The 24,664-nt window shown below is 44.5% G+C and overlaps 2 protein-coding genes across 3 annotated transcripts in view; both read right to left on the reverse strand.

Moving 5' to 3' along the window:
- Positions 1-8,822, reverse strand: part of XXYLT1 (xyloside xylosyltransferase 1) — a 69,308-nt gene extending 60,486 nt beyond the window's left edge. Inside the window, exon 1 of the mRNA XM_064516817.1 lies at positions 8,354-8,822. Coding sequence (XP_064372887.1) covers positions 8,354-8,764 — 411 coding nt within the window. The 5' untranslated portion in view covers positions 8,765-8,822. The remainder of the gene's footprint in view (positions 1-8,353) is intronic.
- Positions 8,823-9,036: 214 nt separating this feature from the next.
- The window catches only part of ACAP2 (ArfGAP with coiled-coil, ankyrin repeat and PH domains 2), a 77,065-nt gene continuing 61,437 nt past the window's right edge, over positions 9,037-24,664 (reverse strand). For both annotated transcript variants that reach the window (XM_064516818.1, XM_064516819.1), the window contains 7 exons: positions 23,017-23,201; positions 22,086-22,178; positions 20,559-20,746; positions 20,116-20,225; positions 18,985-19,095; positions 18,677-18,738; positions 9,037-13,806 (listed from right to left, as the gene is read on the reverse strand). In XM_064516818.1, coding sequence (XP_064372888.1) covers positions 13,703-13,806; positions 18,677-18,738; positions 18,985-19,095; positions 20,116-20,225; positions 20,559-20,746; positions 22,086-22,178; positions 23,017-23,201 — 853 coding nt within the window. In that variant the 3' untranslated portion in view covers positions 9,037-13,702. The remainder of the gene's footprint in view (positions 13,807-18,676; positions 18,739-18,984; positions 19,096-20,115; positions 20,226-20,558; positions 20,747-22,085; positions 22,179-23,016; positions 23,202-24,664) is intronic.

A 24,664-nucleotide genomic window follows, 5' to 3' on the forward strand; every position in this document is an offset into this window, starting at 1 on the left:
GTACAGCCCTTTTCATGTTCTTACTCTTTAACAAAATAAATTAAAAAAATTTAAAAACAAAACAAAGAACCCCATTTGCTCAGGCTACAAATTACCAAACAAAAACACTCACCAGCCTACCTACTGTACCTAGTTTTCACGAGCGACTTGAAAATTGAGCAATGAGGCAAACCACAGCTGTTCCAAAAAACAGGAGCCACCACAAACATACCTTGTCAGCCACTGAAATTTTACAAGCTCATAATTCATTTCAGTCAAAGTCCAAACAAGGGGAACTTTCATGCAGCCTGATGCTCATTAGACACACAGAATGATGTAGGTCACTGAATTGAGCCAGATATCTGAAGGAACTGTCAGTGTAATTAACAGGCACAAGGGACACAACCCCAGTGCAGATAAGGGAGAGCTCAAGAACTCCAGGTTTGGGGACTCACGGTCATGCTGCTTTTCCGTGCAAGAGAAAGCACGACAGATTGCAGTAGGAACCCAACACTGGTGAGGACACGACCTAGCAGCAGCACTTGAGTCGCAGAAAGGAAAGCCTCTGCTGCTGCTTTGAGGAATACTGTGATACTGCTCTAAGCTGGCCCTGCTTTGAGCAGGGGACTGGACCACGTGATCTCTATAGGTCCCTTTCAAACTGAATTATTCACTTCTTTCCCCTACTAAAACTTCATCTACTTAAGAGCCACACTATACACCTAAACACACAGGACAGCAGTAAATCTTTTTTTTTTTTTTTTTTTTTAGATAAGCTGAACAAAGTCAAATATTTAAGAGGAAAGAACTCCTGTGGTGCCTGAGCTAGTGCAATGCACCAGGGGATGCTTTAACACCAAGTGAGGCTGGCAAAACATGTCAGAGACACAGAAGCAGTGAGTGGTCTGGAGCTTTTTCCACACTTCCTCGCTGAAGACCTTGCCCAGATCAAAGATCCCTCATGTCGAGAGCAGGCAGGAGCCAGGAGGCTGCTCGTGAGGCCAGCGGGACGCCAGGCAAGGCACGGCGTGAAGCGACACGTCCATCCTGGCAGGAAGCACTGACAACCCCAGCCGTGCACGGCAACCGAGCCGCCGCGGGCGCCGCTGGCCCCTGCCCGCCCAGCCCCCCCGGCCGCAGGCAGCCACGCTCCCCACCAGCACAGGAGCACGGCACCTCCCAGCAGCTCCCCGCCGGCATGGGAGCACGGCAGCTCTCCGCGCAGCCTCTCAGGGTCCTGCTGGCTGCCAAGGGACGAGAGTAAAAGCTTTTTGCACCACGGCAGCCCAACAGCATTTTGCAGGTGGACGGGCTCCCAGGAGCCAAGGCCAGCACGGTCAGCCCTGCTGGCACCACGTGCCACAGACGGGAACCAGCACCTCGAGGGCTGGCTGAGGACCACGGGCATCTCAGCACTGGCGCAACATGGTGTGCCGGTACATGGCTGTCCTGTCGTGAGAGGGAGGCGGCACAGGCAGGGGCGGCATGGCCGGGCAGGCCTGTCCTCCCGACCCCTCTGCTGCGCGAGGGCAGCTCCCTCTCACAGCAGCACTGCCATACAGGTAACTCACAGCAGAGTCAGCATCAACCCCCCCCCCCCCCCCGATACCTGGACTGAGCTCAGGGCTGGGGCAGCAAGAGGCCCACAGAGCCCAGCTGTGCACCACAGCACCGCTAGCGAGGCACCAGCACCGCTGCTTTCCAAGAAGCACGTCCCCTCGGGCCAGACGAGAGGGCAGGAGGAGGCAGGATATTCCCTCTGCAAAGCAGAAGGGACGTTTGGCACATGGCAAAACCCAAGGTTCTGAAGGGATCCAGGTCAGGGCATTTACATGTATTATACGACAGATCTAATGCGCATTCACTTGACACTTACGGACTGTCTGTCACATTAACCTGACTGTGCTGAGAAGACCTTAAAATAGCTTGAAGCTGTTCACAGGCACAAACCATTGTACAGAATGTGCAGAAATACAGAAGAAAACCCAGGAGCCTTGAGACCTAGTAAAGACACTGTATGTCTTGGAGGCTTTTAAAAATTCATCTTATTTTAAGATTAAACAGCAGTATTCTGGCATCCGACTGATCCAAAGTCACCCATAGCCTGGACTGATTTGACCCCCTTAGGTTTCAAAGGCAACACTAGACAGTGTTGAAGCCACAACAGTCCTACCTTGCCTCTCGCTCAGAGCAGAAGGCTGGGAAGGAGGAGTCAGGATGCTCTGTGAATTACACTGTGAACAGCAACAGATTAATCAGGGCGGCCAAAGACTCAAGTCATTTGGGAGAGGAGCCCAGGAACAACCAGCAGCTGCACCTCAATAGCAAGGAGAGGGAAGCGAGCACAGCTGAACCACGCACAACACCTCTTTCCACCTACTTTCCGCAGAGCAGCACATGAACAACAGCTCTGCTCAGTCCAAAAGTGCCAGTGTGCATACGTGCACGGGTGCCACAACCCCCTGACTTTGACTCTACCTGCGCTTAGTTTTCCAGCACCAAGCCTTGCCCCAACGCACAGAGCTCTCCTGCCGTTTGCTTTCTCTCCTAGCCCTCTGGAGCTCACAAAGACCATGAGCAAAACCAGAAAAACACTCAAGAGCCTGCAGAGGGGTCTGAGAGAAAGGAACAACCCCCCCAGTGCCTATGCTCTGTCCCTGTAGTCTGCATGTGCCCAGACTTCCCCCATGAGCTGCAGGGCAGCTCAGCCTCCTCCTGCCAAGCAGGGGGATCGTGGAGTGGTCAGCACAGAGACTTCAGTGCGAGCTGGGGACAGGGGGAGGCCACCCTCACCCACACAGGCTGCCAGGTCACCAGTGCAGCTCAGCAGGAGGCACCAAGTCAGCTCAGCTCCTGGCACAGACAGGGCTCCTCATGGGTCCTGCCTGCAGTCTAGCCCTTTCCTCCCCTCTGGCAGCTGCTGGCCTGTCTCCAGAGCAGGGTAAAACTCCTGCTTTTCTGGACAGCAGAGCAGATCTGGATGCCAAGCACACCCTCTGTGCCTCTTCTCCATACCTGAGCGGAGAACCCAGCCATGAAGTCAAGAAGGCAGCAAGCAGTTGACCTCACCAACATGGTCAGGTCCATGAGTGCAAGGAAACCGCCTACAGCCCACCAGCCCTGGTGCAGCCCCAGGCAGGGATCTGGCACCCCGATCTCCTGGCTCTGCCGCTCCAGGCATCCCTACTTCCCTGCAAGCCCTCCTCCCCAGGGATCGGGGTGAGATGGTGACCCCGGCAGGCATCTCCGTGGTGGCTGCGTCTCCTTTCTGACCCCAGCTAACAAGGAAGTGCAAACAGGCAGGATTTGGAGCAAGGCCAACGACCTCAGCCCTTTTCTATAGCGAAGGACCGCACGTGCTAAGGTGAAGAGACCAAGGCATGCACAGCGAACGCAAACTGCCAGGCCAAAACTCCACCATTTACCAGCTTTCCCACACAGGGACAAGACACCCTCCCTGTGAGCTGCTGCCATCCACCCAAAGAGCACCCGGGGCAGAACAGCACAGCACCCTCACGGGGAAGGAAGAGAGGTTTCCATCAGGGCTGCAACTGCAGGGCAGGTGCCCGAAACATCTGCTCTTGGCCAAGGATGTGGCCCAAGAGCGCGATGCTTTGCCTTGCTGGCAGATGTAGAGCTGCAGGAGAGCCCTCACACGGCGTGCTCAGAGCCCCCGGGACCTGCCTGCGAAGGCCCAGCAGCCAGTGCGTTTCCTTCAGCGGAGGGGACAGCGCAGCTCACTTCACCGCAGTTGGGCTCAACGCCAAGCATCTTCCAGAGGAAGGCAGGAAAAACGCACGGAACAGACCATACCAGGAAAGTATATTGAGAGAGCTCATCATGAGCCACACGTGGTTTGGGATAAGACAACATGCATAAAAATGCTTCCCCGAGACGCTGCAGGGGAGGGAACGCTATCCGAATGTCATGACCCCAGCTCTATAAAACATACGGAGGATGCACCGACGCGGGACAGCCACATGAAGCTGCATGCTCACCCCAGAGCTCTGCACAGAGCGCTCTACGAGACCTGCTCTGCCCGCGCTGGGCACCAGGACGGCTGCAGAGGTACGCGGGAGAGGGAGCAGAGCTGTAGCGCCAAGAACGCTGGTGCCAGCCGGGATCCCAGCTGATAAAACACAGAACAAAACACTGCTGTCTAGGTGCAAAAGGCACGGATCATCTGTGAGCATGGAGCCAAGCCCCACCAGCAGCACCAACCCTCCCCACGTGGTCCCGGTAATGCAGGGCCAAGACACCACCGCTGCAGAGACTCACAGCGCTCTGCTCGGGGCCGCGGTGCCCACCAGCAGGCTCAACTTCTAGACTTCTCCTGCTCACTCCTGGGGTGGCCAGAAGCCACATAAAGGCAGGCCGAGGTGGTCGTCTGTCTGCTGGGAGTTGGACAGCTGGCATCTAGAGCTGCCACTGGAGAGACCAGGTTCAGACAGGAACAAGAAAGCAGGACAGAAAAAGCAAGTGAAAGAGTAACTAGGGGTGCTGACACAAGGCTGGAGGGCAGCTCCCAGCCACCCCACCACGAGCACAATCCCTGCTGTCTCCTGCCTGGACACCAACGCAGTGTGACTCCTGCAGGTGCCTCCCCCTGGAAAATCCCTGCCCTGCCATAGCTTTGGTGGGAGCAGGTCCCCTGTGGGAAGCAGCCAGGCTTAGATCTCCTCCTAATTTAGGAGATGGTGAGCAGCACAGCAAGGAAAAGGGAAAAGGAAAAAAAATCAATTCCAGCCACCTGTAAAAGGAGCAGAGGAGTGCAGTGTTTGCCAAGCACCAATGGTCGAAAATCATGGGAAAAATACTGCTGAAACTCCAGACACAGTATCAGCTGTCTTCCCTCCCCTTCCAAAAAGAAACCAGAGGAAAATTTTATCTTTTGCCCATCCTTTGGTCAGGCACTTCTGCAAAGCAAACTCCTGACAAGAGGAATCTTTTTTCCGTGACCACAGCATAGATATCCTCTCCAGTACTGCAGGAGCTTTTCTTCTCCCCAGTACAGACTTCAGCAGAGCATGTTTATCTGCTGCTAATTTTGTACTGCATTATTTATTTGTGTAGCAGCTTTCAGTAAATCCCTGGAGCTAAATCTGACCAAGTTCACTGAGGACTTAAGAAAAGTAAATTCTAGGGGTTTCCTGTGCAAGCACATTTTGTAAACACATATCCCACACTGAGTAAAGACCCTTTCAATGGATTCACTAAAAAAAACAACCCACACTGTTTCTCTTTTACTTTCCCTCCTTTTCTTGCCAGATAGCAAGTACACGGTCGCAGCAGCCCGGTCATATTCGCTCCAACACGTCCTCATGACACTATCGGATTCGCAGGGCAGAACAAGGATAGCTCGGCCTTTGCTCGTGACTTCGCTGCGGTTCCCGAAGCACCTCACTCCGACGGCTGTTAATCACTTTTTACAGAGGGAGGAGTCGAGATTTGCAAGTAGCTGAACTGCCCAAGTGAGCAGCACTGATTTCCAGAAGCCCAGCTGGGGTTTTCTGAAAGCTATAGCCCTTCGGACAACACTGCTCAGGCGCAAGTGCTCAAGCCCCTGGGTGGAGGAAAGCATCTCCTGACTCCAGGATGTGGTTGCCCTGACGGCAAAATCACAGGCAACAACAAACACTGTGGCAGGCACGTCTGCCCCACTGGGGAGGGGAGGCGCAAACACACGCTGCTACAGCTTTTGCTTCAGCTCTTTGCCACCGAATCGCCCCTGCCTGGGCAGAAAAAGCCAGCAATGCCGAGGGAGGCGCAGACAACGGCTCCCAGGAGTGACCAAAAAGAATGAAATGACCAGAAATATTTTTAAGTCAGCATCTGGCATTATCAGTGGAATGACCTATCTAGGCAAACCAACAGGAAAAGCAACGGACAGAGGATGGGATCAATTTTATTCCAGAAGGGGAACAAAATAAATGAGTGACATTAATCACTACAAAGAACCAGGACTGTGCAGCGCACAGTCGTAGGAACTTGGGCAAGCAGGGCCTCTGCGCAAGCACAACGTCGGCCACCAAGATGGGTCCAGCCTGCTCCCAGGGCACCTGCCCCTCACGCAGCGACGCGGAGAGGCTGCGCTGCAACACAGAGGGACGGGACACCTGCTCTCAGCAACTTCCAGTATACAAGCCTGAGTAAAAGCCAGCACAACCTGCGTGCACAGGCACTGATGCGGGGTAGGAGGATAAAGCAGGGTCAGGAAGGCTTGGCCCCACCAGTGAGTCCTGTGAGGCCGGATCTGGGCACGCTGTGAGTCCTCCCCTCCGCCAGCCCCTCGCAGGGTGCTTCCCTACAAGCTTCCTCCTGGGCCGTCCCTCTCCACGCACGCCACGCGAAGCTGTGCAGCAGCGCGGTGCAGTGCAGCAGCTCCATCTGCCGCTCGCCGTCCGCACGGCACGCGCCCAGCCCCGCGGCCTGTCCCTGTCCAGGCGCGGTCACACAGGCGAGGTGCCACAGCACCCAGGCGCTGGGGTGCCCAGCTCAGCCCGGGCACCGGGGCAAATCCACACCTCCTGCACGGTGACCTCCAGCCCTCAGTGCTGCAGGTGTGCACAGGGACACCCGGGACCGAGCATCACCCCGGCTGGTGACTGCACGTCACGGCTGTCCCCTGCCTCGGGACAGCCAAACTCTGCCCTGCTCCACACAGCACCCGGTGAAGGGTCCTGTGCCGAGGCTGCTGTCCCACATGCTGCTGCCATGCCTCCACGAGCACCCCGCTCTCAGCTGGCATGCTGCCTTTGGTCTCTAAAGGGAGGTTTTGGAAGCACCTGAATTTGTAAGTATGCTTAGGGAGAGACCAGAGGCGGCCCATCACCTTCTCCAAGGGTCAGGACCCAGATGTTTTCATTCCCTGGCTGCACTCTGGCAGAGGACCCTTCTGATCACAGCTCTGCTGGGAAGGCAAGGACAGCTCTACAAACAGAGCCTGAATCGTATCCTCATGGAAAAAGAGAAAAGTATAGGGTTATCATCGGTTCTGCCCCAGCAGCTCACACTGGCTTCTAGGCACTTCATCAGGCTTTGTCTCTGCGCCTGCCCTGGGGAAATGGCGTAAGGACCGGAGTGGTGTGCTATGAAGAAGAGACACCAGGAAAGGAGAGGTCTACCAGTCTACCATACCTGGGGACCGGGGTGAGGATCAACCGTCTTCAAAATGTTAACAGCACACAAATTCCAAATTCTGACATTTTCTGCTGATAAAGAGGAGGAATGAGACAGTCTACAGCAAAAATGAAGACACGCTGTCACCTGCTAGCATACAAGAAACTCTCACAGTATTAAAGAAAAGGTTATACAAAAGCTTCTACTCTATCCTAGGAATTCTCTACCGAAAACCAGGGTAACTGGCAAAGTCTGAAGCATACTGCCACTCACAGGCTGACAAAAACAAAAACCACCAGGGTGTTATCAGGCTCTTCTGGGAGAGAGAGAGAGAGAGAGAAGAAATCGCCCCACTGAAATCTCACTTCAACCCTCCAAGCGATGCTGCTTGCTCTTGCCCCAGAGAGATGAGTTCTGGTGAAAGAGCTGCTCCCCAGGATGCAAGCCGTGTTTCACTACAAGTCTGTGACCACCTACGAACACACAGTCAGGGATTCGCCGTTCAACAGCAGCTCCACTGTACGCCCCAGCCTCACGCAACACCTAACTCAGCAAGCTCCTCAAGCCCATGCCCTCCTGGTGGAGCAACGCTAGAAAGTGTATTTGCAGAGGAGCTTGGTTTCTGAGAGCAGCACCCGTAAGAAGACGGCTGCTTGCAGGCAGGGGGGTCCATGGGGGATCGAGACCTCCTGGTGGCCCAGCAGCTGAAGAGCGCCCAGGTTACACTAATACCACACACCCGAGCTAGGCTGCTGCACCACACATTTGACACCAGCCTTACTCCGATGCTGAGAAGAAACCACGCACCCACTGCTACCTGGTGGCATGGTCGTGGGGAGGGCAGACCGCAGTGTCCCACACGACGCTGACCCACACAGCCACCGCAGAAAGGAAACCATCTGCAGTGCTCACTACATATGCCGCGTCCAGCGAGCTGAGAACGGTCTGGCGCAGGACAGCTGATCCACCGCGGGATGCAACCAAGCGCCAGCACCAGTGAAGCCAGCAGCAAGGTGAAAGCTGGGGTTATTTACCAACAAATACTTGTGCGCACAACGGGCAGCTACGTCTCAGCTCTGCCAGCGGGGTTCAGCTAACACCGGTATCTCAAACGAGAGGGGTTTCGGGTGAAGGAAGCCCAACCGCGCGCTCACGTGCTGGCTGATCGCGCCTTGGCGGCGGGGCTGTTGCCCCAGCAGGTGAGCCCCCAGGCGCGGCGGCTCCCCCGCCCCTGCAGCCCCCCGCCCCCCCGCACCTCGTGGCGGAAGGCGGCGCCGCGCAGCAGCTCCCGCAGCAGGCCCTCGCCGATGTCCCTGCTGGCGCCCTCGGTGACGAGGTGGAGGCGCAGCGCGTCGCCGCGCCGGAGGCGGCCGTGGCGCAGCAGGGAGCGCAGCGCCGCCTGGCCCTTGGCGCGCAGCGCGGGGCTCCGCTCCGCCTTGGTGAACATCATGAGCAGGTGCAGGTCGCGGGCCGCGACGGGGACAGGGACGGCGCCCGGGCCCGGCGGCGTGGCGGGCGGCGTGGCGGCGCGCGTGGCCCGCAGGCGGCGCGTGGCGCTGGAGAAGGTCTCGCGGCCGGCGCCCAGGTAGTAGAAGGCGCAGACAGCGAGCGCGGCCGCCAGCGCCAGCGCGCAGGGCTGCGAGCGCACCCAGCCCGCCCGCGCCATGGGCCGCGCCGCTGCCGCCGCTACCGCCACCGCCCGCCGCCGGCCGCCATGCTGCGGGCGGGGCACGGCCAGGCCCCGCCCCCGCCCCTCCGCCGGCCACGGCCCCGCCCGCGACCGCCCCTTCCCCCGCCTCGGCCCCGCCCCCCGCGCAGAAGCGCCCCTCCCGGCCCCGCCCCCTCCATTGGCCCCGCCCCGCCCCTGCTCCTACTACCCCCGCGCGTCCCTTGCGCCTGAGGAGGAGCTTTAACAGAAGCACGCGGCGCGCAGCCCTGTCACAGCATACAAAGTTTTAATCAAGTAGAGTATTTACAGTCCTTACAGAATGTACATTGAGTAACTACAAAGATAATTTTTTTTTCCTCATTTACAATAACAAACTACAGAAAGCTACATTCAAGTTGTAGGTACAAAGTCTACAGACCCATTAAATGCAAACTAGGGCTGGTTATATGTTCTTTACAGGTACGCCTTAAGGGGGGGAATTCACAAGAACATAAGCATTTAGCGAGGGAATGTTTAAAAAACAGCAAGTATAGATGGACAGATAGGTAAGTAAAAAAAAGTTTATTTTTCAAACAGACTAACGCTCCAGCTTGAGGAAACAATGTCGTCTCAGTGATTTCTATCACAACATGGGAAATTGGGGATTTTAACAGAAAAGTGAGCAGGCTTTTTCCTCCTCTATCATCTCCTTCCATGGGAAGAGAAACAAGTAAACACTGTCTATAGAAAGATAAGGGAAGCACGAGAAAGGGCATATCCCAAAGTGGTAATTTCATCCTTTTCCCCAGTTTTACCCTTGTGGAGCCGTCTGCCCCCATTTTAAAAAAGTGCATTTTGCAAGCTCACAGGGAGCGCGACGGTGGGCTGTACAAACAAGGGGTACAAACCAAAGCACACTTTAGTTTAGGAAAAAAAAGTGTCCATCTGTAGGAGCAGACAGAAGGGTAGTTTTCAAAACTGACTTTTAAAATATTCAGTATATTTAAGAATTAGTGTAATCATTTTAACAGTGTAAAAAAATATTACTCCCTTTGGTTCTTAGAGTGTTTACATGTTATTTTAAATTCTATCAGATGGCCCTTTTATACTTATTGTGCCCTTTAGAGATTTTTTATTATTATTAAAATGCAGAGTTAACATGCATTCTTTAAAACGGGATTTTGCTGCTTCTCCGCAGCCATCTGAAACAGCCAGTCTTCTGCTGACCCTCGTTTCTCACTTTTTTTCCCTTAGTGCTGCAAAACTTTTGCTCTATCAAAGAACTCTAATAATTGGGACAACATGCTGTGTACTGACAGCCCAATGCAAAACAGGAGAAACTGCCTTTTATATGCGGGTGGGGGGGATTTGCTGACAGCAGCTGGAAAGTCTGGTTCCTTTTCTAAAGCTATTTCAGCTCTGAACACAAACAGGTTAAATACAGAACCCCAGGGAGTGAAAAATGCAATATCAGCACAGGATCCTTTAACACACTACGGTTATAAGCCAGTAAGGGGACAATCCAAAGCCTCAGGAACCAGCGGAAAGGCTGCCACTGATTTCAGTGAGTTGCTGGATTTTGTCCCAATTGGTAAAGAATAGGTAAAGAGGCTAAGGTCTACAACATACTAATGAACAACAGAAACGTATGTTCAAGCTGCAGTATGTGCAGCTTGCGGAAGCACAGTGAGACTCTTACCCGCTGCTGTGTCACCCAAACGCAGAGTGGGAACTAGCTTCCATACGTCGAATACAATGCAGTGGCATTACTCAGTGAGATAGTTCAGAAATACCTAAGTTTATATGCACAGTACCGATACAAAGTAGGAAAACGTTCCATAAAATAGGAAACCTAATCGAACGATCAAAACTGTACAGACCACTGTAATGAGACAACACAGCTGCCATCTTAATCAACATGCAACATAAGTAAAATATACCTCTGAAATCAGGATGTTAAAATATATGTTGAGCTTTTACACATTTGTCTTTCTAAGACACTTTTGGAACACGTGATCTAACCCTGACGAGGAGGAATACAATAAAATCCTTTTGTGGCTTATATAGTAAGTTACTGAAAATCCCTATGAATGCTCATTATTTTAAGTTCTGTTAAGAATATACTGCTTTGTACCCCACCGACTGTGACCTATTGTATTTCACACCTACAGACAAACCTGAACTGGAACTGAAGCTTCCCATTATCTGGTACATGGTACGAGATGTTGCTAACACACAGCAGAGCCTTACTACCTAGAATTCAAGTTATATTCAGATTCATACTGTAATAAAACCAGAAGTTTCCTAATACTGCTCAGCAGAACAGTAGTACTTGATCCAGAACTTGACAGGCAAATCCCAGTCTTCAACGCATTGGACTCGGACATGCTCTGTATTACTGAGGGCTGAATCCTGCAGAGCACAGAGGCCCTGGAGCACCGAACCTGCCAGTGTCTGACAGGAGTAAACCCTCAATACATTTCACACAACTTAATGGCATATTTGTATTTGCTGATGAGTAACATCATAACACATGCATTACACCTGATCTGAAAAATGCTTTATCCAGATGCATTTTATACTGGATATCTCAGCATACCTAAAAGGATCAGGGAATGAGGCTGCAGGCTCAAAGGTGTCACACCTGCTGCTTGAATCATTGCAACTCCAAAGCTCCTGAAAAGAGTAATACAACCCGCAGCTCAAGTGTTAGTCATTTAGCATTAACGGACCAACGCTGCTTCCCACACACACGAGAGCTGGGAACGATCTGCAGAGCTACAACAGAGACATTTTTAAGCTGCAGGAAGCCATCGTGCAAAAATTTTCAAGGGGATCCGAGGGGCTAGGACAGCAAACACTGCCCGTGGTCTCTGACATGAAAGTCGGAAATAAATGTCTCAGATGTTTTCCCATGAGCATGGAGAGAGAAAATGATTATGCCATTGAAGCTTTACATTACGGCCAATTGCATTATACATTGCCTGTCACATAGGCTGCAAAAGACACAAATCTTTAGAAAATATATCTAAAGTGTATACTATACATAGCCATATCTTACATTGTCCCATCTGTACACTGGGAATTTTGTTTTCTAAGATCTACTGACTAAAGATCTACTGCTGTTAAGTACTACAGATCAGGAACTACTCTATCATTTCATAGACAGCTATTTAAGAAAACAGCTTATTAGAAGTTACTGCTTGCAGATGAGATTAAGTTTTTTACTATTCAGAATAAATGCATTTTCTAAATGGGCAGAAACTGCTTTTCTTAGCATCATTAGACCATAGACAAAGCAAAGACTGTTTTGTAAGATTCTTCTACTTGGATAAAGGATTTATCAAAATACTTCTAAAATGCTATTAACTCAGCATCAAGAATCATCCATATTTGATGCGTTATTACACATTTGCTGCAAAATGATAAATATTTAAAATACTGTTAAAAATTAACATGCCAGAAAGTTTAATTTTACCATAATTTACAGAAATTCTTTACCCATTTTTGCTTAGCCAGCTTGAAAAAAAAGCTAACTCATTTCCCAAATACACTTAAACAGCAGGCTAGCATACTGCCGTGGTTAATAAGATTATAAAAAAAATTCACATTGATTTTACATTACCCAAAATTTTCCTTAATTTCTCAAAACAAATAGAGCATAAGGAGTTGCATCTGCTGGCATGTAGCTTCAGGAGATTGTTATCTAGATACTAAGTGTTCTCATGCATGAACATGTATCTACAGACATCATTTATGCACGCACATCTGCAGAGTGGAGCTTACTGAGAAAAGCTTAGGTTGCTGCCCTGAGCGTACCGCTGGGGACTATGCTCATCTGTTACTTTGCAAAAAGCGTAGAGTGAAATTCCCAGATTTTCTTCTGCACGCCTTAGTTCAGAGAACATGTATCTATATACAGCTTTGCACATTATATTACAGCATGCTGTGATGTAAAGGACTGGCCTAAATTTAAGATGACTGCATTACATGTGTGCTTTTATACGTAGCTGGCTTTGGGCTAATACCGAGAACAGCAAAGGGAAAAGGTGACACACAGCCGTCACACGACAATTCTAGACTAAACCCCTTTGGGCTCAATATTTACTTTTATGTCTCAAGTTTCAAATGTTGGTGTCAAGATACTGGAGGAGGAGGGGGGAAAAAAAAAAAAGAAAGAAAACCCCCACATCATAGCCAGTAGGATCAAATTTATTTTTTTCATGAAAGGCTCCACATGCTCATCTAAAAGAAAACTTTCTTCACAGCAAGAAATTAAAAAAGGAAGATAGACTGCTCTTAGAAATTTGGTCCTTCCAGATATATACCTATTGTGACTGACCCGCAGTCACTAGCGTAAAGGCCAGCCTGGTGTCAAAGGTTCCACTAAAAAAAAGAGCTTGCAAAAGAGCTTAAGTTACTATGTCCTGTTATTAACAGCCTACTCCTAACCAGAATCAGTGTAGGAACAAGAGGATCTTATAAGTAACGGGCTCACAAATCAAAGGACGATTCAGTAAGTTATCCAATTTCCCTTTCAAACAGACTGAGAAAAAACAAGCTAGACTTTCTGGTCAGAAGCATGTTTTTTATGGCAACAGGGAGACTGATGATGGTAGCAGATACTCATTAGCAAAGCTGACCTGATCATTCTGTCATGCAGGGCCTGCAACCCATACAGTTATGTTCTGCTAACTTCATGTATGAGCCACAGACCAACTTACTAGCATGTATTCCTTTTTTTTTAAGCATTTTCAACTGCTGAGGTATATGTACTGTAGAACAACCTTTATACATTTCCCCAGCTACCACAGTCTAAAGCTACATCAGAGTGGTCAATTTATCCAAACTATTAAATATCTAGCAAAATGCATATAATTCATTCTGTTAAAGTTTAAAAAAAAAACCTTGCACTATAAGAGAAGGATCAGGTTTGGTTCTTTTCCTTCTTGACACTTAGGACTTCGGTGAATCTGACTGCTGGAAACGGTTTAGCTTCTCTGGATTATTTGATGCCATTTGAGAAAAGTCACGAAAAATGTCCTGATAAATTTCATCTCCTAGGTAGAAAGAAAAAGGGAAACAGTTTCAAACATCTCTGATCATTAACAATCACACATCATTGCACAAATGCCCTAATGAGCTACCAATTACTTAATAACATTTGTATTCAAATATAAAGATTTCTTATAGATGGAATGATGCTGATGTGAACTCTGAGACTGTTTAATTGCATGCACGTTCTGTAGAAGCAAATTAAACGAAGCCAAACTATACCTGACCCAGTACCTCAAAGGCAGCCACACAGAGGAAAGTTCAAAGTTAGAAAGGAAAATGCAAGCATTTTAAAGCAATGTAAAAGAAAAATGTTTATTAGCTATTAAAGAATAAAATATTTGTTTTTGAAAGGAAGTGCTGACCAGGGTTCTCTTCATGAAAGTAGAATTACGGCATAAATAAAGATTTACTTGGGGCATGGGGCAGAAGTCTTACAACACAGCTCTCCACAAAAGGAACATTTAGCAAACAATAGCATAAAAAAAGCAATCCTATGTAACTGGGGAAATTAATGTTCATAAATGCTTTTTGTCTACTACTTTAGCAAGTATAAGTTATTTTTTACACACATTCCTGGACATTCATTACCTCTCCTAGGTTTCTCTATAACACAGTGACAATCTTTTCCTTAAACATTTTCATGTTTCTTGTCTTCACCCTTCACTTGGTGTTTAAACACAGTCTGACCACTAGTATGGATCTATCCCAAAATGAGAGAAAGCAACACATTCCCCTGGGTCTCCTTCCCTCCCTCTGACCTTTCTACACAGAGAAACATTCAAGAATGATTAGTTTTTGAATCATTGTCAAGGCATTCTTCTACCACTCTAAAAGGGACACTAGCATCTGATTCAACTCAGCTGCACTTTTTCTTTTCTTTTCTTTTTTTTTTTTTTTAAATCTGCATTTTGAGCCTTGAGTTCAAGTTTCATTTTAAAACATTAATTATACTGTACTGACTTCAAGGGGAATTAAATACATATTTTGTCCAATTAGGAAAAATGCAGCTGTCCAAATTTGAATGTCTTGTTCCCAACAAGACTAAAGTTGCACAGGACACAGGAGCCCAGCACTCCTGCTCTTTGCTGACAGCTTGATTAATGCCATGACAAAGCAACCAACACCAAGATCTCTCCCATCACATATGTTGAGCATGATAAAGGATGTTAGAGAAACTAAAAGTAATATTGCACTGCTTATTTCCAGTGAACATTTTTTAAAAAGGACTTTATAAAATAATTTAAAAAACTGTACTGCAATGAAAAGCTGTTGTTTTGTTTTTCCAAAACACTATTTCATTTTTCCAGCTTTTTTAGTGTACATTTCCAGTACCAGAACCATTATCTTTTTAAGGTATTTGAGATAAGACTGCATTCATCTGAAAACACTTTCAGAAATGATAACTGACCTTCCAAAAGTATTTAATGTAGCATCATGTTTTATATAAAAATGTAACAACACAGAATTCTTCCCAGTCATTAAAGGATAAACAAATTCAATACTACACTACTCGGAAGTTTGCTCTACTGAAATTCCCTTTTGGTTCTCAGGTTCAGCTTCAAGTACGTTCTTGAGATGAAACAGGCACACACAACACTTTTTATCATTACAGCTTCTGATAATTGCTTGCGCTGGGAGATAAGCACAGAATGAAAAGTTGTGAATGTTCACCAAAGTAGCTATGTAAAGCACAAACCAGAATCAAACCTGTATAATGCAAGCAATTATGCTTTTAATACAGAAATGGGTTCCATTGGTGAACTAATACTGTAGTTCAAGTTGCCATATTTGGCTCTTTCAAATAAACTTGATAGAAAAAAAAAAAGCTATTTTTGCAAGATACATTTGAGGCTCATTTTTGGCTATATAGATGACAACAAAAATATTACATACAAAAATATTAAATAAAGTGCCCCTTGCCTGTAATGCTGTCTTAAAATATTTAATACTGTAAACGTTATTTTAAAATCTTATTTTAAAGTTTAATTCTGGAAATTTGCTTTCCAAGCAAGATTTTCCCTAAAGTGCAGTTTTTATATACAAAAATACTATAGCACTACTTTACCATTTAACACCAGAGTAACTTAAAAGGCACACGTTATACATTCAAGAAAAGATAGGAAGAAAGAGTAGCAATAGTAATATCAAAGTTAGCAGACATACTGTAGCACCAGAAGGTGAGCACTCAAGTTTTACACAAAAAAATAGTACCATGGTGCATATGGCTTCTACCACCAGAAATGCACATCTTGTGGAACAAGCTAGTTTCAGCTAATTCCCATTTTTCTGAGAATATGTTGGAAGACACACTGTAGCTGGCAAAGCAATATATACAATCCCTCAATAGCTCCAACCAACAGGGTATCTTTAAACCAGAAATGTTAATGCCATTAACTACACTAGTAATTGTTCATCAACAGCATACTGAAGTAGGTAAGTATGCAGGTCACTTTACTCCAATGACAGCAAACTTGCATCAATATTTACCCTTATACAACTTCCACCTAGCATATAATTGTCTTCAAAAATCCTTATTTTCTTCTAAAATTGTAATTTCGGAAAAGGAGAGTGATAAATAAGGGTAGTGCAGATATTTTGACAGGTATCTGCAGTGAAAAAGACCTGCCTCCTCTATGACCAACTAAAGATATTATATGTTATGACAGCAAAGAGGTTTTGTGCTTACACTTGCAAGTTTAAACAACTATTCTAGCAGCCTCGCAAACATTAACACACAAACTTCTAAAGAAACTTCAAGTCAAGAATCGAGGAGAGCAGATACAGACCACCAGAAGATGCAGCAAGATCTCCTGGCTGGAGCACTGTGTTACACTTTGTGGTTTAATAATTATTCTAATGATACCCTCCCTTTGATTTGGGGAAGCTCTGTCCCTTGAGGAGGCTCTGCTCTCTGTCGACTCTCGCCCATTAAAATGGACCAGAGATTCTCTCAGTGTATGTCTGTATAATATCCAGAATAATCAGATCCTCGTGTCAATTACAGTCTCTAGAGTCTAACGTACTACAAACACACCAAGATATTTTAAAATTAAAGCCTTAGCTAGCTTTTTTTTTTTTTTTTTTTTTTTTTTTTAAATCTACCTATCTGAAAAATCTGTCTAAAAATCTTTTAAACAAGATGTCAGGGAAAATATTCTTCCCTCCACATCCGAACAACTCCAGTTTAAACAGACATTTGTGTTTTCATGTATATAAGTGCCTGTATTGTTATGAATGAAAACTAAGGTAAGACTTGTAATATTCAATAACAAATTTAGGCTTTTTGTACATATTATACAAACAATTTCTGGTTTCAAATACTTTTATATTTGTGACATGTCAATTAAATGATCCAAGATACTCATTTATGATTTTAGCACAGAGCTTTTGAATTAAAATACCTCCCTCCCTCAAAACAAATGCATTTTACTATTTGAAACTGATAGTTATCTTTTTAAAATGAAAGTGAGGAGAAGCAAATAATACATTGATATTTGTAACCTTTAGCCTGTCAGTGATGCAGAATGCATTATAATCAGGTAACAGCCTTACATTCAAAATGGTCATTCAAATAGGCAATAGACATTAAGATCTGTGGCGTGCAGCATTTTCTGAGGAGGGAATTCTTCTTTTAAGCTCATAACCCAGTGTTTACTTGTAAGTTATCTGTTGCTTCTCCAGAGAAATTACTCAAATGGTTGAGTGTCTACAGTACTTTTGTTTTAATTTGAATCTCCTAAGAGTTTTGTCTAAAGATCAATTTGAAGATCTCTCCTTGGGGAGAATCTTTGACATGCATAAATTGGGTTTATTTTATAGACTTCATCTGGGATATTGGTATGAGACTCAACCTTGCTGCTTGTGGACATCCCAGTTCCAACCTGGTAAAAGATGTAAGCGCAAACAGTCTTTATGAATCAATGGCAAACACGTAAGGGCTTCACAGGAGTGACCTAAGAGTACTCAGCACCATAAAATATTAAGCCTTGAAAATGGAAGGTTTTACTTTCACTACTGTCAGTTATTACATGCTTTTAGCTGACACTAACTTAACAATCAATTGTCTTCATTATTGATATCTGCATGAGTTGAAATCAGTCCTATGGAAGTATATCATAATAGAAGAAATGGCTTGCATAAATACCACATCAGAACACAATGTAAGTTCATACCAAGTGCCCGAGAATAAGTTGTACTTATATTCATTAAATGTAATTTGTTACTTTCTTGTAACAGTTGGGTCAAGTGTCTGCCAACTTTTTTCATCAAATGTTAAAGTATTTTATGTACAAAAATATGTACTTGAGTATTTTGTTTGATGTTCTTTGTATCACAAATAAAATATTTAAAAATAAATAATCCACTTCTATTTCTGCCTGGAGTTATTTTTAAATAGATGCACATTTTTACATCAGTGTGCAAGTTTGGGGGTTGTTTGATTAAAAAAAGTCCACAGGAAAAAGAATGATACCCTGTAATAAGAAACTCCTTGAGTGTTGCTGAGCAACCCAGGTTAAAAGGCTGCTATCAAACAACATCAGGTAAATCCTAACACTGCATGAATTTCAGGGGAATGTCAATAGAAGAAAACTGTAAAGAGCTAACAGCAGAACAGATCGGTAATGGATGCACTAACATACACAATTAAAATTATATATTTTAAACACTCCTTTTAGGTACTCTGAATAATCAGAGACAGTATAACAGTGAATTTCAATGATGCTTTAACATGTACATGTTGTTTATAAAAAACACTTTGTATGAAGCTACTTTAAATTTTGCTCAAAAACTAAGAATCTAATTGTAAACTGATAAATTCCTGAATACATTTCCTATACTGCATCTCAGTATGGTTATTAGTAGAGTATTGACCTGGCTGTCCATACAGTCCTTCTGATTCACGCATTTCTTCATTCATCCTTGCTAAACGCAACCTGTGGTTTAGAAAACAAAAGAAGAATGTCATCTTTAAAGCACAGGAAAAGACTGAAATCCTAGAACTACAGTTTGTTTCTGAATCTCCTCAGTGATGTTATCTATTGAAACGGCACCCTCTCTTCAATTATTTCTTTTTGCTCTCCCCATTTCTGTGCAAAGGAATTTTGACAGTCTTACATATTAAACTTCAAAGCAGAGTAGGAAAACCTACTACCTAGTTAAAAACAAAACAAGCGACTTACAATGTTACAATATCTGCATTTGCAGCTTCTACAGCTATACTCAATGGATCTTTCCCATCTTCATCAGTAGCATGCTGGTTTGCTCCTCGTTTTAGGAATAAACACACTTGTCTGTTTAGAAAAAGCATTTAAGAATAATTTCCACAACAACAAAAGATAAAAGCAAGTGAACAAATAGGCTGGATCCAATACGTTTGGCTTAAACCACTGAAAGTCTCTTGAACATGTCAGAACATCACTATTTTTTTTAAAATGATTCTAGGATGTTAGCACAGTATTAAGAAAAACCTTTAGATATTTAATCCACACTAAAGAATAGGTCAGTTGTCAAATCATGCCAGGGCAGCAAGGAGTTGAACCATTTAACAGCAGGTCTCTACTTTTCTGTGTCATCTTAGGTTGCAGAACCAGAAGACCTCATCCATTTTACCCATTACGGAAGAGAACCACTGAGCAGGATAAATCAATGCAGTAAAGACTCCTGAGACACAGATGCCTCTACCCAATGGAGACTGATTTCATATTTTTCTATGCTACTGTCATTCTTCATCTACATGAAGAGGGCATACTAACAGAGCTTACTTCTTCACAACTCTCAAGCTGTCAACTAGCACCCTTGAGAATCCATGTATGCAAAGAGCCTTGGCACCACAAATCATTATTACATCCTCATTTGTATTAAGTTGGCACACAAGAGTTTCAGTTAGAATTCACAATTCCAGTAGTCAAAATGTGATACAGTACAATTTGAAATGAGATACATTATCTGGGCAAGAGACAGGAGGGGTAAACCAGAAACAGCCCTGGCTCTCATTCACCATATATTTCTCCTACCTGCTTCTTGTTTTTTAAGAACTAGAATGCATGCCACAGATCTTCACTAGAAGTTCATCATATTTCAAAGCATTATTAAATACATGTTTTTACAAAATGGACCTAAGTGTTTATAGGAGTGTTTTGATAAAGCTACTAACTTAAAATGTTATTTCCTTGTTCAACACAAAAGGTTAAGAAAAATCTAGATTATCTGAAATATATTAGGGTGCCAGAGTATCTGGGGATTTGAAGAAACTTCAAATTAACCAACAGAACAAAGGGTGACCATTTACAAGTTCTGGAACAGTGAATTACCCAGTGTGCCCCAGAACCGTGGCATGGTGCAGGGGTCCTCTTCCTTTCACATCTCTGTTGTTCACATTGGCACCATTCTGCAGTAAGAATTCACAAGTAACCAACGAGCCCTATGGAGTAAAAGCAGAGAAACAACTCAGCACCAAATCTCTAGTATTAGAGCCAAATCCTGTTCTACCTTCTCACCACAGAGCCATGTGGTGAGGGAAACAAGAGGGATTTGCCTCTATGCTAAATTTAAACACTACTAGGTTATATAACCCTGAACAAAACATGAACAAGAAAAAGTAGTTCAGGAACAATTTTGAGAGCGCTTTGTAAAGATAGCTTCACTATCCTATGAACATTCACTAGCAGGGCAAGTTCAAAAGGAACAACAGAAATATCCCTATTATTCCCCTTCCCCTCTCCCTGCATTCATCAAGATGCTGTAGATCACGTACCCCCCGTACAGCCTGAATGAGTGGTGTTGCTTTGTTTTCTTCTGTATTAACCCAGTTTACTTCAGCTCCATGGGCCAATGCTTCTGCCATATCGGGAAGATTCTTCTCAAAGGCAGCTCGATAAAGCTGTAATCCTGGATTAAACTGTTTGGAGTCACAGAACACAGAAGACTCTTGCTTGTCTCCCTCTGAAAGAAAAAAACAAACAAACATACATACATACATATCTATATATGTATATACACACACATACAGCTTATCTAATTCTTGCTTTTGTTAAGTATCCTCCTAGAATTCCGACTGAGATTATCACACCTCTGGCATAAGGTAGCTCAGACTCTGCAGAACGCAACGTTCTGCACTGCTGCCCTGGCCTGCCAAAAGAAGTCAAAGATGCCTTCAGCTGTATTCCAGCAATCAGGCACGCATACTTCACAAAATTATTACTGCCCAACAAGGCCACCCTCTTCATGTTACTGCTACCCATGAATATCCTTCACCTAAGCTCTAATCACTTCTCAGAAATGATATAGGTAAGTAGTATGTTTTATCCTATACCATAAGCTATGAAGAAAACTCATTACCCACCAAGATAGCCATACAAATGTATCTTTATCTGCAACAGCTTCAAACACCTGAATATAATTAAGCTAATAGTGTTCTGAAATGCCATTTTCGTTAAATGATACTATCATCCCAACGATTATATTCCTAAGAAGTAATCAGTATGTGACCAAAACATGATCTTTCTTTTCAGCGCAACAAGTTATATAGAGTGAAGTCTGAGAGGTAAAGACTTTTTTATATAAGCTTTCCTGAATTGCAGCATCCTAAAAGTGTTTCTATAACACACTCAAAGGATCTGGGCCACATGCTACTTGCCTAGAAACCACAGCTGCGAACTACTGGATTTAAGATGTACCTCAGAAGAGGTATAAAAGAATATGTTTGCTTTATAAATTAGTGTTTTGGATATTTTGATAGCAGTGAACAAGCCATGCTTAATACATCCATCAGCCCAGGATGTCAACACTAGATATCAAATTATTCCATCAGTTTGTAGGAATTTGGGTGAAAATGAATAATGTTTAAAGATGTGGTCAATTGCACATATACGTAGAAATGAGAAAAAAATTAAGCAAGATTGCTCAAGTATCACAAAGCCTATTATCTGTAACTTAACAGGAATCCCATCTCCAAGGAATCAACTATTCATAAAGGGTTATGTATTTCTATGGAGACTTGTCTGTGTCAAAATGCAGCATTGCTCTAAAAAATAAAGTTATAGCTCAGTACCATCTGACAGGAAAAAAAATATATTCTTTGGACTTATTTAGTTCAATCATTTATTCAACATTCTATCAAGCTTGAAAAAGCTTGCTCAAGCAACTATCACGCTTGTTAAAATGATGTTTCAGCTGGCCAGGATGAGATGAGACATGAGTTGTACCACCAAGTTGTAATCTATTTGCTAGCAAAAAGAAGTGATTAAACCTTCACGTTAAGTGAAGGCAAAGCCTAACACACCTGGTTCATACAAACTGTTAGCTGATATAGTAGAGGCAAGGTGTTCTCTGCTGTCATCAGCACTCTGATGGATCCCACTGTCACTGCTTCTTACTGTTTGAGGGAGAAATGGCAATTACTATGCAGACTAAGTTATCTGCCCTTCACAGACACCATGATAATAAAGCAAGCTCTTATACTTGGTCCTGAATTTATCATAGTTTATTTTTCAATGACTAGTAATTACTCAATATTCTTAACTTATTCATAGAAGATCTGAAACCACACATTCAGCCATAACATTTATAACAACAATAAATGTTACAAAGATTATTAAAAAGGTAAGAGATCAGGATAAGTAGAAAAGCTTAAGTTATTTCATGAAAACGCTAAGCAATGCAGTAGCCTGGAGACAATGGATTAAAAGCAGGGAGATGGCCACAACACACGATGGATCACCAGTGCAAACACTGAACACGCCATAGCTGTAGTACTTACTACTACGTAGTTTTGAAGAAGTATCAAAGTAGGAGAAGAGTGAATCTAGTTCATCAGGACAGAACAGAGACTCCCGCCTCGCCTCGTCGCTACTTACAGCAACCGCTGGGACATGCAAGTTAGCAAAGCACAAAGCAGGCAGTAAGGAAGGGATAGGGCAGGAAAGAACGTTATTGGAAAAATTAAAAGGATGAAAATACGGAGGAAAGAAGGTGGTTAATATGTTTCTGAATGATAAGCATCCCCACTACACAAACTCTTCCCACCTTAAATAATACATATCCCTGAACAAGTCAAAAACTGCTATTTTTTCCCCCTACACTTCTGAACTAGGCTATGACCCAGTAAGAAAGGGCTTTTGGTTTATCTACATGAGGCAGCAAATCAGTAAATACAAAAAGTCATTTTAAAGAGAACATGCTTAATAAATCTAACAAGAGAAGTGTGTAAATACCTTTTTGGGATGTCGAACCTTGTTCACCTGCCAAAAGGGATTTTTCAGGGCTACTGTGCCTTTTCTCTTCCTGACTTTGAGGTAAAACTTTTGTTCCAGATTCAAGCACAGGTACTGCTGCAAGCTGCTTCTCTACAAACTTTCTTTCCACATATTTTGCTCTGATGTACGCCTCTTTCTCCTGCCTGTCGTACACAAAATCCCTGGAGTTAGTAAGCTAGTATTTTATTATATTCACTATTACAAGCACAGCCATTTCATACTAAAGCCAGTAACCAAAACTCCGTAGTTTGGCATTGCACATAAGACACTCTTACAGCACATTTTCAGAAAAATGAAGAGTACGTTGTCTGACTTCTTGGATTCTTGATCAAGTTTTGCATAAGCCTCAAAAGAAGATTATTTTGTTAAGTTTATATGCAGTATATTCCCTCTCAACTGGAGAACTTCTGAAAGTAATGTGAAAGAAATATGCATTAGTTATTGTCAATCACTGTAAACACAATCACCACAGTCACAGGCTCCTCCCAGGAACACCTCATAGACCAGGCAGAGCTGGGTGAGATGGTACAAAGCAGATGGGAAAGTAGAAATCAGCATGTCCCCATTGAGGAGACACAGCAGGATGCCATAGAAAGGAGTATCTTTTCATTGAAAGGAGGGAATGAGATCTGAAAAAGAAGGAGTGAATGAGAGAAGCAGAAAGGGACAGAGGTAATACGAACCCAATAAAAGTTAACAAGAGAAGACAGAGAGAGAGACTGGTGATCAGGGGCACAGAAGAATAAATCAAAGGAGTGTTAAACATAGTTGAGTGGCAGCACCTTTTAAAGCTGGAGGCTGAAGGAGGCAACAAGAAAAAGGTAGTATGAATTATGGCTAGATTACTATTAAAATTGAAATCACTCAGATTAAGAGTCATGGTCTGAAACTGCCACAATCAAAATCCAAGGATATGGTAGATTGTGGACCCTGGTATGTGTCAAGAGGGAACCTGGAAAGCAAAAGAAGTTAGTGTGGAACGCACTGATAGAGCCACGTTCTTGGCATCAGATAACAATGCAGAGAGAGAACTCACACAGGCTTTGCTCAAGGGACCAGATACACTTCAGCAAGAGTAAGAGAAAGGAGAAGAGAGACAAGAGGTAATAGGAGCACTGGCAGAAAACAAGTGAAATTTCAGAATCGGAAAGAAAAAAAACGGATGGACATGGGAAAACAGCAAGTGAAAAAGGCTAGTGGGAGATGTGACGTAAGCCAAGGGAGGACAGTTATAAACGATACCACCAGCTGGAGAGCACTGGAGAGATGAAGCTGGAGTGAAAAAATTACATATATGTGAATACGTCAAGGTAAAGCTAAAGTGGACTACAAAAAATATGTGAGAAGAAAGGCACATTTTAGAGAAACAGATAAGGTAAGGATAAAGCTGGAACAGAAGGAGACAGAGTCAGATCACACAGGCTGCCATAAGAACAGTGCTGGCTTATATGAGCAAAGAGCTTTTAATCACCAGATGAATGCATTGGTCCACAAGATAATCATACAGTATTTGAAAGTCATGAGATATATAACCCAGAAGGATAGTGGTACAGAACAAGAGAACGATCAGTTATTAAAAAGGGACAAATTCAGTTGTATTTGTATT

The sequence above is a fragment of the Dromaius novaehollandiae genome, chromosome 9, assembly GCF_036370855.1.
Source record: "Dromaius novaehollandiae isolate bDroNov1 chromosome 9, bDroNov1.hap1, whole genome shotgun sequence".
Classification (NCBI taxonomy): Eukaryota; Metazoa; Chordata; class Aves; order Casuariiformes; family Dromaiidae; genus Dromaius; species Dromaius novaehollandiae.